We start from the raw sequence: 11,925 nt of genomic DNA, 5'->3' as shown, positions 1-11,925 counted from the left end.
CATGTTACCAGGCATGATCATATTTTTTTATCAAGAAAATTTACGTTGGATCATAATTTCTTTTTTTCTAGTAAGACCTTTGATATTAGGGCAAAAATCATATTCTTGATAATAATTTTTGTATTGTTTTCTTGTAAAAATATCTAAAAATCCTTAAAACAAGATCAATTAGATTAATCTTGTTTTATAAACAACACTGCATAAGATATTTAGGTTTTTCAGAGAATGTATTTTTAACATGTGTATTTTGTCTTGCTGTACTGGCAGAGTTTTTATAGTCAAAACAAGTGAAAACATCTACCAGTGCTGAAGAAGTAATCCAAAGTATTTAGAATACATTACTGACCTTGAGTAATCTAACGAAATATGTTACAGATTACATTTTACAGCATGTATTCTGTAATCTGTAGTGGAATATATTTCAAAAGTAACCCTCCCAACCCTGGCTAATTATATGTGAATGGATATAAAGTTTGTACTGTAAAACTGTGAATGAAGTCAGAACTACAATGATATTCACTAAAAATTAAACAAATATATCAATCTTATTTCTGTAATATGCATGGAGATTAGATTAGAATGTAAGAAAAACAGCCTGTGTGTATGTGTGAGTTTGTGAGAGCTTGTTTGCGTAAGCAATGGATGGAAGGTGTCATTCATTACTGAGAAGCACTGACACAACTGTAGTGAGTGTGGGTGTACTCCAAACTGTCCAAATGTTTCATGTCCGCTTCAGCAAGCACACACACACTTGCTTACAAATGCAAGAACAAGTCTTACGAGAGCAAATTATCCAGGCCTTCTTACTGCTATTGACGTGTCATAATGCGGTTGTCAGTTGTTTTCATGATAATGGATTTATTCATAATTCAAGGAATCATTTATTCTCAGTGCAAGCGACCCAGATTTAATCACCTCAAAGTCTAATTTATATTAATTATATATTTCATGAGTATTGTAGCTGCTTGTATACAGTAAACTCATTACAAGCAATAGTGAGTTCACTGGGCTCAAAATATTGTCAGAGAAAAAAAAGGTATGGATTAATGCGGACACTAGTGCTTTGGTCTATCATTAAGAGCTTTCCTGCTTGCTGAGGAATTAAAAGAGAGAAATAAGAATAATTTAAAAAACTAATTAGCCTCCAATATGTTCAGAGCTGAGTTAAATTAATCTGGTAGACTTGCATACAGCAGTAAACAAAACGTGAATAATCAAATTAAGTGTAATAAAGCAATTAAGCTAGACTAGAAAAAGAAATATGCGTTTGTCTGTGTATGAGAGAAAAAAAGAGAGCATAGATGATGAGAAAGGAAAAAAGAAAGAAAGAAAGGCCACTATGTTGTCATGGTGATATTCCTCCTTTTCATTTGATTTCTATCTTTTATTAATGTATTTTACTAAATATTTTTCACTCACACATCCGGAGAAGACTTCACTGTTGAAAAACACTGCTTGTGACCAGTGTTGGGTAAGTTATGCAAAAAAGTAATCCATTACAAATTTCTAATTACCTCTAAAAATTGTAATCATCACATCACTCATTACAGTGCATTCAGAAAGTATTCAGTCCCCTTAATATTTTTCACATTTTGTTATGTTGTAGCCTTATGCACAAAATTCACATCAATCTACACTCCATACCCCATAATGACAAAGCAAAAACCAGATTTTTGGTAACTTTGCAAATGTATTAAAAAGAAAAAACTGAAATTTCACATTGATATAAGTATTCAGACCCTTAATTCAGTACTTAGTTGAAGCAACTTTGGCAGCGATTACAGCCTGAAGTCTTTTTGGGTATGATGCGACAAGCTTTACACATCTGGATTTCGGGATTTTCTGCTGTTCTTCTCTGCAGATTCTCTCAAGCTCTTTCAGGTTGGATGGAAACCGTCAGTGGACAGCCATTTTCAGGTCTCTCCACAGATGTTTGATTGGGTTCAAGTCCGGGCTCTTGCTGGGCCACTCAAGGACATTCACAGAGTTGTCCCTAAGCCACTCTTGTGTTGTTTTGGCTGTGTGCTTAGGGTCCTGTTGGAAGGTGAACCTTTGGTCCAGTCTGAGGTCCTGAGCTCTCTGGGTCAGGTTTTCATTAAGGATATCTCTGTATTTTGCTGAGTTCAGCTTTCCTTCAACCCTGACCAGTCCCTGCCACTGAAAAACACCCACACAGCATGATGCTACCACCACCATGCTTCACCATTGGGAGACATGGGAGACACCCACACCAGACATGACGCTTGGAATTGAGGCCAAACAGTTCAATCATCACTTCATTACACCAGTGAATCTTGTTTCTCACAGTCTGAGAGTCTTTTAGGTGATTTTTTATGTGTCTTGCACTGAGGAGAGGCTTCTGTCTGGCCACTCTGCCATAAAGCCCAGATCCGTGGAGTGCTGCAGTGATGGTTGTCCTTCTGCAAGTCTCTCCCATTTCCATACATGATCTCTGGAGCTCAACCAGAGTGACCATTGGGTTCTTGGTCACCTCTCTTACTAAGGCCCTTCTCCCCCAATTGCTCAGTTTGGCCGGGCGGCCAGCTCGAGGAAGAGTCCTGGTTGTTCCAAACTTCTTCCATTGTAGAATTATGGAGGCCACTGTGCTCTTGGGAACCTTCAGTGCAGCCAAAACATATTTGTAGCCTTCCCCAGATCTGTGCCTCGATACAATCTTGTCTCTGAGCTCTGCAGGCATTTCATTTGACCTCATGGCTTGGTTTTTGCTCTGATATGCATTTTCAGCTGTGAGACCTTATATAGACAGGTGTGTGCCATTCCAAATCATGTCCAAGCAATTGAATTTGCCACAGTTGGACTCCAATCAAAGTGTAGAAACATCTCAAAAATGATCAAGAGAAATGGGATGCACCTGAGCTAAGTTTCAAGTGTCATAATAATTTAAAGCATTTTAGCATAATGCTGCAACATAAACTATGAAAAAAAATGAAGGGGTCTGAATACTTTCTGAATGCACTGTACTTTACTTTTAAGTTACTTTCTAAAACACACTAAAGAAATCTTTTTTTTTTTTTTTTTTGCTCAACCAATTCAAAATAATGTCTATATTTCCTCCTTGTTCGTAGTTGCTCACCCTTTGGCTGTCACAGACATACAGGTACATATGAAGATATGGATTCATATTTTTAATGTATTGTACACAAACAATATTCTTTTAGAAATATGTGTAACCCGTTACCTAAGTAATGACATTAAATGAAATTACCTTAATTGAAAGTCAGTAACTGTAATCTGATTACAAGAATGTAAAATGTAATGAATTATAGTACCTTCTTTGACTAAAATAGTAATAAGATTACAGTAACTATGACTTTGGTATCAGATCACTCTCAACACTGTTTTACGACTTGTATTTGGTGATGATGGCAAACGCCAATCATGTTTTTAACTGACATTGCTGACTGTGATTAACAGGCCCTTTTACATAGGTGAGGGACAAGGGGTGGCTTTCCAAACTCTAAAGGCTCAGAGAGAGAAAGAGATAGTTGCATGATAAGACAGTTGTCACACACAAATAGACCAAGCAGAATAGATCAAAGTGTCTGATGTGACATTAAATGGGAACAACTAAATCATTGGGGTTTTCTGAAGGACTATACCCAATTTCAGAGACTGCATATGTTAAAGCTATCTAAGCATTAACAATCAGGCATCTACATCTTTCTAAAGCTTTCTAAAGCTTTCTACATCTTCATCCTGGTGAAGGACATATCAGTAATGAGATGAATTGAAGGGAATGACCAGCATGGATGACTCATAATCCTACTGTGTAATGAGCATTGAATCCTCAATCACGCACATATGTGCTTCTAAATTAAAAAGTGCTAAACCGCACAGACCCTTTAAATGAGTTCCCAGAATATAATGCAAGACCTTGACACTTCTTTAGAAGTGAAATAATCAGCAAGGTGCATCTACATAATTAAAAAAAGAGTCCATTGTGTGACTCTTTAGGCTAACATACTAGATTATACACTATAACTTCTGCACAGGCCGATGTGGATAGGTTTAGAATGAATTTGATTTGCGATGAAGCTCAAGAGACAAAGGCGAGGTGTGAGTTCATTAGAAATGTATATGTGCGCATAAATACGTCAAGGCACTAGTGTTAATGACTTTGCGTCACTAGGACATGTCATCGTCATTATTGGGTTCGTTTTGGGGAGCCAGCTTGTCCGAGCTTGTGTGACTGCAGCGCGCGAACGCTACAAATAAAGGACGCGCGCACCTGCAAATCTTAACACCGCTCGGTAAAGAGAGAAAAAGAACCTGAACACATCATCCTCCTCACCAGACAAACTGAACAAATACCAGCTCATCCCAGTTCAGTTAAAGGTATTATCTTTTTTATAAATTATATATATATATATATATATATATATATATATATATATATATATATTATTATTATTATTATTATTATTATTATATATTTTTTTTTTTTTTTTTTTTTTATTATTATTTATTGATTTTTTTTATTATTATTATTTATTTATTTTTTTTTTTTTGGCAAGTTGTTTAGTTAATTTACATTTTAAATTCGGCACTTTTATTTCAGTATGCGAATAACAAGGGTTTTAACGTAATGGAAAGAAAGAAAGACACATTTCTTTGTTAGCATACAGCTCATAAATAGTCTCATTCAATAGGTGTGTGAAGAGCAGAGCGCGGCTTTGAGGATGTCTCGCGGATGGATGCTGGTGCTGCTCTCGCTCTCGTGTGCTGGACACTCGCGCTGTGTGCTCGACTATGCCCCGTTCATAGTAAGTACACATGGTAAACACTTTTGTGAGGATTGTATACCTTTGTTCTGAGTGGAAATGCCAGTATACGATTAAAAAGTGCGTAAAATTTAAAATACATCCGGCACGTGTGGCATCTGCCCCATATATCCTATTTCGGCAACACTTTAAAATAAGGTTCCATTTGTTAACATTAGTTAACAACATTTATTTACATGAAATAACAATGAATAATAGCTACTTTTACTGTATTTAATAATCTTAGTTAATGTTAATTTCAACATGTATACTAATACATTTTTTAAATCAAAAGTTGTTTTAGTGAACATTAGTTAATGCACTATGAACTAACATGAGCTAACAATGAAATATTGCATTTTTATTAACTAATATTAACATAGATGAATAAATGCTGTAAAAATATATATTGTTAATCGTTTGTTCATGACATCTAATGCATTAACAAATGGAACTTTATTGTAAAGTGATACCCTTATTTCGGTAACACTTGAATGTTCCATTTGTTAAGGGTTTATAAAGTAGTTTATTAATGACTAATAAGTTATTTACAAACACATTATAAATCATTTATATGCAGTAATAGCAACATGCATAAATAGGGCAGCTTTCATCCAATACTTGCCAAATAGTGAGCATTTTATCATGCATTTTTAACTTTTATGTTATAAATGCCTAAATAAATACGTTATATATACTTGTATTAAGCATAATTTTATGTTTAAAAACATAAGATTCACTAATTCATGTTTTATGTCACAGTGTAGCAAAATAGATAATAAAAGTGAGATTAATAGCTGGGATTATATCATTTTGCTACAATCCACATCATTTATATTAATTACTGTAATGTCTTGACTTACTTGTAATGCCACTTTCCTTGCAATGTTGATGTCAAAAGAATGGTTTTACCTAGTCCTAGCTACCTAAAGACCTTAATAAGGTTTTCATACATCAGTGAATCAATAAATGCTTTAAGAAATTCTTCACAGGTGTCCACTTTACATTGCATAGTTTACTAAAGTTGAATATATGTTATAGTATTAAGCATTTTTATAACGTGAGATAAAATAGATCATGATTCGGCAGGTATTGCATGAAAGTCATGCTTTTATGCATGTTGTTACAACACTGCATATCAATAATTTATAGTGCATTTGCAAATTAATTATTAGTATTTAATGAACCCATTTATAATCCCTCAACAAAGTGAACATTGTGTTGTGTTACCCTCATTTAATTAAAAAATGCAGAAATGCAAATGTATAAACTATATTAATGAAGTGAATCAGTCCACCTTAAAATGCAATTACACTCACTGAGCACTTTATTAGGAACACCTGTACACCTACTTATTCATGCAATTATCTAATCAGCCAATCATATGGCAGTAGTGCAGTGCATAAAATCATGCAGATACAGATCAGGGGCTTCAGTTAATTTTCACATCAACCATCAGAATGGGGAAAAAATGTGATCTCAGTGGTTTTGACCATGGCATGATTGTTGGTGCCAGACGGGCTGGTTTGAGAATTACTATAACTGCTGATCTCCTGGGATTTTCATGCACAACAGTCTCTAGAGTTTACTCAGAATGGGGGCAAAAACAAAAAACATCCAGTGAGTGGCAGTTCTACGGACGGAAACTTCTGGTTGATGAGAGAGGTCAACAGAGAATGGCCAGACTGGTTCGAAGGGACAGAAAGGCTACAGTAACTCAGATATCCACTCTGTACAATTGTAGTGAGCAGAATATCATCTCATAATGCACAACACGTCAAATATTGAGGTGGATGAGCTACAACAGCAGAAGACCACTTCGGGCACTTTATTAGGACCATAGTGTTCCTAATAAAGTGATCAGTGAGTGTATTTATGTATTTACTTATGAGGAGTGTAGCCTATGCTTCCTCTTTAACATTATGCTTTTATGCTTCTTTATGGGCGGGAAAAGGCCAATCAGGCAGGCAACTGGAAATGCATGAGCACCAAGTGAATAGGGAAGACTGATGGTAGGATTGGGGTGAGAGAAGGACTTAATGAGTCCATTAGAACCATATTGAATCCATTAATGTGGTATCTGACTGTTCAATATGAGCTCAAACTGTGGTTTAGTCATGTGTTTACTCTGTATCATTTTACCATTCTCATACTTTTTCCTCATTACTACCATCAAAATACTCTTTCACACACGTATGCGTTACTGACATTACTGAGAAAATTCTTTATTACAAGCAGAATCACACACACATTGCAATAGCAATGTTAGTTAAAACAGTTAGTTAAAACAGGTTTTCTCTTCTTTTTTTCAATAGCCTATAGCCTCTCCAAAACAAAATTCGAAGTTCAAGTTTTATTTTCATTCCCTCTTGCTTGATTTTATGGTTATTTTATTAACATCACAGCATAATTTTTCCGAGCTTCTCCCTGACCACTCATATAACATAAAAACTTAAAGACTCCAGACTGTGATGAATGATCATTACATTTCTAAAGTGTTCATCAAAGCCTGGAGTCATCAAGTCTTTATGTGACTGAGTCATTCACATTAGTGAGTCAGACACATCTTTGCAGAGGTCTTGAACAATCCTTTTTGTTGTTGTTTACAGGATAATAGCGACTCCCAGTCTGAGCACTTTGAGAAACGGTATGGTGATATTGATTATGACAGTTTCATCGGCCTGATGGGCAGGAGGAGCACAGGTGAGACAAAGAGAAAAAAAGAGACTAAAGTGGACAGAAAGATTACAATTGCTTCAATGTATTAAAAAACACATGATTTGGGGATAAGTATAAGCAAATAAATAGATTATTAAACAAATATCTCTCCAATTTAGATATATTTATAGGCCTACTTTAAACCCCCTTTTTAGAATGTCAAGGGTATTTAACATTGGTTTTATTATTGTTTTTTTTCACAGGAACAAATCATGCCACAAATGCACAATTCAGACGTAAAAGCGTATTATTATTATCTTGTTGCAATATGTTATTCTAATTAAAGTGACAAAGCAGAACCTGATGAGAGCTTTCTCCCTTCTGTATAGCTAATATGAATGACATCTTTGTTGGACTGTTAGGACGGAGAAATGCTGTGTCTGGTAAGTGTGTGTCTAATAGTGTTTATTAAGTGTGTGGTAGTAAAGGGACATTTCACCCAAAAAAGAAAATTCTCTTATCATTTATACTCACTTTCATGCCATCCCAGATTTTTGTGACTTTCTTTTTTCTGCAGAACAAAAATGAAGATTTTTAGAATATCTCAGCTCTGTTGTTCCATACAATGAAAGAGAAGGTGACCAGACCTTTGTAACTCCAAAAATCACATAAAAGCATTATAAAAGTAATCCATATGACTCCAGTGGTTAAATCCATGTCTTCAGAAGAGATTAAATCACTTCGGGTGAGAAACACATCAATATTTAAACCTTTTTGTACTATAAATCTCCACCATCACTTTAAGAATGTGAAAGTGAAAGTAGAGATTTATAGTAAAAAGGACTTAAATATTGATCTGTGTCTCACCCACACCTATTATATCGCTTCTGAAGACATGGATTTAACCACTGGAGTCATATGGATTACTTTTATGATGCCTTTATGTGATTTTTGGAGCTTCAAATTTCTGGTCTCCATGCACTTGCATTGAATGGACCAACAGAGCTGAGATATTCTTCTAAAAATCTTTCATACACAAAAAGAAAGTCATACACATCTGGAATATCATGAGGGTGAGTAAATGATGAGAGAATTTTCCTTTTTGGGTGAACTATCCCTTTAATGGCTGGTGGTCCATATTTATGAGCCTTTCGAAATGAAAAGGGAATAAAATGTTGCATCAATGTTTTCAGTTAGGTTAATTTATTATCAATACTTTTTTTATGAGGTAAATGTCCTATTCATTCTATGCTTAAGTCTCAATTCACAAATACAAATGGCATATTTGCAGAGAACAGAGAGCCTGCTTCTCGGGTCAAACCAAACACTGCATTGAATATACTGACCTCTAGTGGTCAGTATAGAGAACTATAGTATATCAAAGTCCATACATAGGCCTATGGCAGCTTGAACAATGCCACCAATAGGCTTACATTGTTTGTTTGTGTCTGTTTTATCAGCTATTCCTGCTTGGAGAGGACAGAGAAGAGTCAACTTTTTCTTAAAGGACAGGAGGCAGAGGTAAGTACTTGTAGGTTTGGCAAGAGTACAAATAAATGGTCAAACACCACCCATTCTTACAAAAGCCCTATGACCAATCCTTTAATATGGTTTAAGAGCTCTATACCTTACTGCACTTTGTGCGAAATCTTATATAGGCTTATTACTGAATTGCAGGCACTGATCAGTTGTGGTTGGCAATAAATGGTAAGGTAATGAGTGTTGTTTTATAGAAATATGCCTGATTCAATACAAGTTCAGCTCAATCGACAGTATTTGTGGCATTATGTTGATTTCCAAAAAAAATAAAAAAATAAAAAAAAAAATAGTTTTGACTTGTCTCTCCTTTTCTTTTTCTTTTTTTTTTTTTAAAAAAAAAAAAAGGAAAAATTGAGGTTACTTACAATGGAAGTAAATGGGGCAATTCTTTTGAGGGTTTTTAAAGGCAAAAATTTGAAGCTTATAATTTTATAAAAGCACACATTAATTCTTCAGTTAAAATTCATGTATTATTTGAGCTGTAAAGTTGTTTAATACATTTTTATGGTTATTTTAGGGTTTTAGGTTTTACAGTGTTATGTCATATTGGCAATTAAGATTGGATATAACTTTACACAGAAAATGTTTGTAAGCGATTTTATCACACTTAAATCATGTTAACAGACATATTGTTCACATTTTGTGGTTACACTTTTGAAACATTGAGTATTTGAATGTTTATGGATTGGCCATTCACTTCCACTGTAAGAGCCTTACTGAAACATAGATGTTTGCTTTATTTTAAATAAAAGGAAGGACAAGTCTAATACATTTTTGTGGTAATCAACATTAAGCCATTAATGTTGTCGATTGAGCTTAACTTATATTGAACCCTGAATATTCCTTTAATATGGTAAGGAATTGAATTGCTGACCATGGTGACCAGATAAATAGGTGAATCATTAAAATAGTTTTATGTTTTTCTGTATGACTTAACTGAAGTGTTTATTTTGTTGTTGTTTTGTCATGTAGGTTTTGCTGTGCTGTATGAAGCCTAATCTCATCAGCCAAGAACTCATCCACCTTGGCATTATGCCATTCAGAACAAATAATAACAACCTTTGTCACAAAGCCATGATTGAGCGGTGTGAACTGAATATTTATTATCGCAGTGCATTCATTCTAGTATATTTTACGTTTGTATGTGAGATGTGCATTCTTACATCAAAGATTTCCAAGTACAGAATGCACCAATCAGATAAATTATGTTTTGAGAGGTTTACTGGGACATGAGGAAGGAAAATTTTCCTGTTGAAAGTATATAGTATGTGTTTTGAATCGACAGATGTTGTAAACATACCCACCCTTTAATATTAAATATTTAATTTCTTCAATGATTTTAGGTAGGTGTACATCACAAACACATTTGACATGATATTCATATAGGAGACCACAGAAAAACATTTATTGTAAAAAAAATATTTTATTTAATATGCTGGTTATCGTTCCCATTGATTTATTCTTGTCGTACATTTGCCTCACATATTCTTTTGTAAATAAAAGATTGCTGTGGAAGTTCAGTAAAAGATTCCCTTTGTACATGTAAGACATTACTGAACATAGAGAATAAGAAAGCAACACAAGTACCTTTGGATTAAAGACAAGGGCATGAAATCAGAAATGCGGATTCACTTTAACATGATTGGAAAGCACATTTGCATCATCCTGCTGGTTTTGATGTTCCCATTAGCGATAGTTCTGCTTCATTTCAGAAATGTCAGGCTCTCTCTTCATGTAACATCATGTAACACCCGAAGTGCAAAAGCAATAGAAAGGCCATTAATGATAACTGGGCACTGGGCGCATATGCAAACACACACATTCCCCCAAGTCAGACCATCCATTATGGGCATTCTTAGTCAATACTTTTTGCAAAACTCCTAGTGAAAAAAGATAATCACTATACTGTCATATTAAATAATATACGTTATACCCTGCTAATGACAAGAGTAGTTCCCCTGAAAAAATATTGTTTAATTTGAAGCAGATTTCACATTAATCATTTTGCCTCAAGTAAGAAAATGTCAGACGTAAATATTCTAAGGAAAATCTAACTCATTTTAGCTGAGAGGCATCAGCAGTCCTGATCCTGTTACAATGTCCACAAAGACAGTGACTTTACTCCTCTTAAGTGTTTTCGCTGTTTGAGATCCAATTAATTGAAATGAGCAAAATCTAAACTTCAAAAATGTTTGAATGTTTACAAATGACAAACCAAAGGGCTTTCTGAGGAAGATCTTTATACTACGAGGTATAAAACACATTCAAACATGTCTTACTAAACTGCTCTTTAAAAAACTTACCAAATATGTGTTGCATATTTGAAGTGTGTAGTGTTTTCCTTCCTTGCGTTAGAGTGCTCATTTCCACAATAAAACAAAATACTGCAGACATTTCCATTGCTCTTGCACTTTTAGATAAATATTCACAGCTAGTGAGGCGAACAGTGGAATTCACACCATTCATACATTATTAATTACTCTTTAATAAGAAAAGCAATAATTTTTCAACTCATTTTCATTCCCTTAAGAATTTAAAAATGTACAAAGTATTTATTTAGGTAGCAAAATAAGGATAATTTCACCAAGAATATATTTGTTGACCAAGCATCTACAGTATGCATTCACTTGCTTAATCATATGAGATCTTATATCTTATGTGCCTTTAACATCACTCTGTTCAAAAACTGCTGCAAAAGTGACATTGTGCTTGGATTGGTCACAGGGCAACAGTGGTTTGGATTTGGGGGGAGCAAATGAAAAGAAATCAAGGCCTCTTTTTGGGAACAGAATATGACACTGCTGCTTAAGATTACACAGTACCATGACCTCAACACTGTGGAGAGCAAACAATTTTTCCTGAAAAAATAAAAATGCCCCCAAAATTGCAAACTAACAGCAGGTGTAAGGGATGTACAGGCAGCCATGGGGTGGAAGTCTTGCTTGTG

At 34.6% G+C, this 11,925-nt stretch overlaps 1 protein-coding gene across 3 annotated transcripts; it reads left to right on the top strand.

Annotated features, from left to right (window-relative positions):
- Positions 1 to 473: 473 nt before the first annotated feature.
- Positions 474 to 11,785, top strand: tac3b (tachykinin precursor 3b). Of its 3 annotated transcripts, XM_051707471.1 has the most exons (7): positions 474 to 4,356; positions 4,671 to 4,784; positions 7,391 to 7,484; positions 7,703 to 7,735; positions 7,829 to 7,882; positions 8,900 to 8,960; positions 9,951 to 11,785. In XM_051707471.1, exons 2-7 carry the CDS (start codon positions 4,701 to 4,703, stop codon positions 9,967 to 9,969), a joined length of 345 nt encoding a protein of 114 aa, XP_051563431.1. In that variant the 5' UTR covers positions 474 to 4,356; positions 4,671 to 4,700; the 3' UTR covers positions 9,970 to 11,785. The 3 variants fall into 3 exon arrangements, with proteins under 3 accessions (XP_051563431.1, XP_051563432.1, XP_051563430.1); XM_051707472.1 differs by lacking the exon at positions 474 to 4,356 and having other exon boundaries at positions 4,458 to 4,784; positions 7,862 to 7,882; XM_051707470.1 differs by lacking the exon at positions 474 to 4,356 and having other exon boundaries at positions 4,459 to 4,784.
- The last annotated feature ends 140 nt before the right edge of the window (positions 11,786 to 11,925 follow it).

The sequence above is a fragment of the Myxocyprinus asiaticus genome, chromosome 9 (assembly GCF_019703515.2).
Source record: "Myxocyprinus asiaticus isolate MX2 ecotype Aquarium Trade chromosome 9, UBuf_Myxa_2, whole genome shotgun sequence".
NCBI lineage: Eukaryota > Metazoa > Chordata > Actinopteri > Cypriniformes > Catostomidae > Myxocyprinus > Myxocyprinus asiaticus.
The sequence above is the reverse complement of the archived record's forward strand: the minus strand, read 5'-3'. Positions and strand labels throughout refer to the sequence as shown.

What these genes read in the sequence shown, in the direction of transcription:
- tac3b (XM_051707471.1), top strand. Translation starts at nt 4,701, where the DNA reads ATGTCTCGCGGATGGATGCTGGTGCTGCTCTCGCTCTCGTGTGCTGGA. An exon ending in GATGGGCAGGAGGAGCACAG is followed by an intron (nt 7,485 to 7,702) that starts GTGAGACAAAGA and finishes TTTTTTTCACAG; the next exon opens with GAACAAATCATGCCACAAAT. An exon ending in CACAAATGCACAATTCAGAC is followed by an intron (nt 7,736 to 7,828) that starts GTAAAAGCGTAT and finishes CCTTCTGTATAG; the next exon opens with CTAATATGAATGACATCTTT.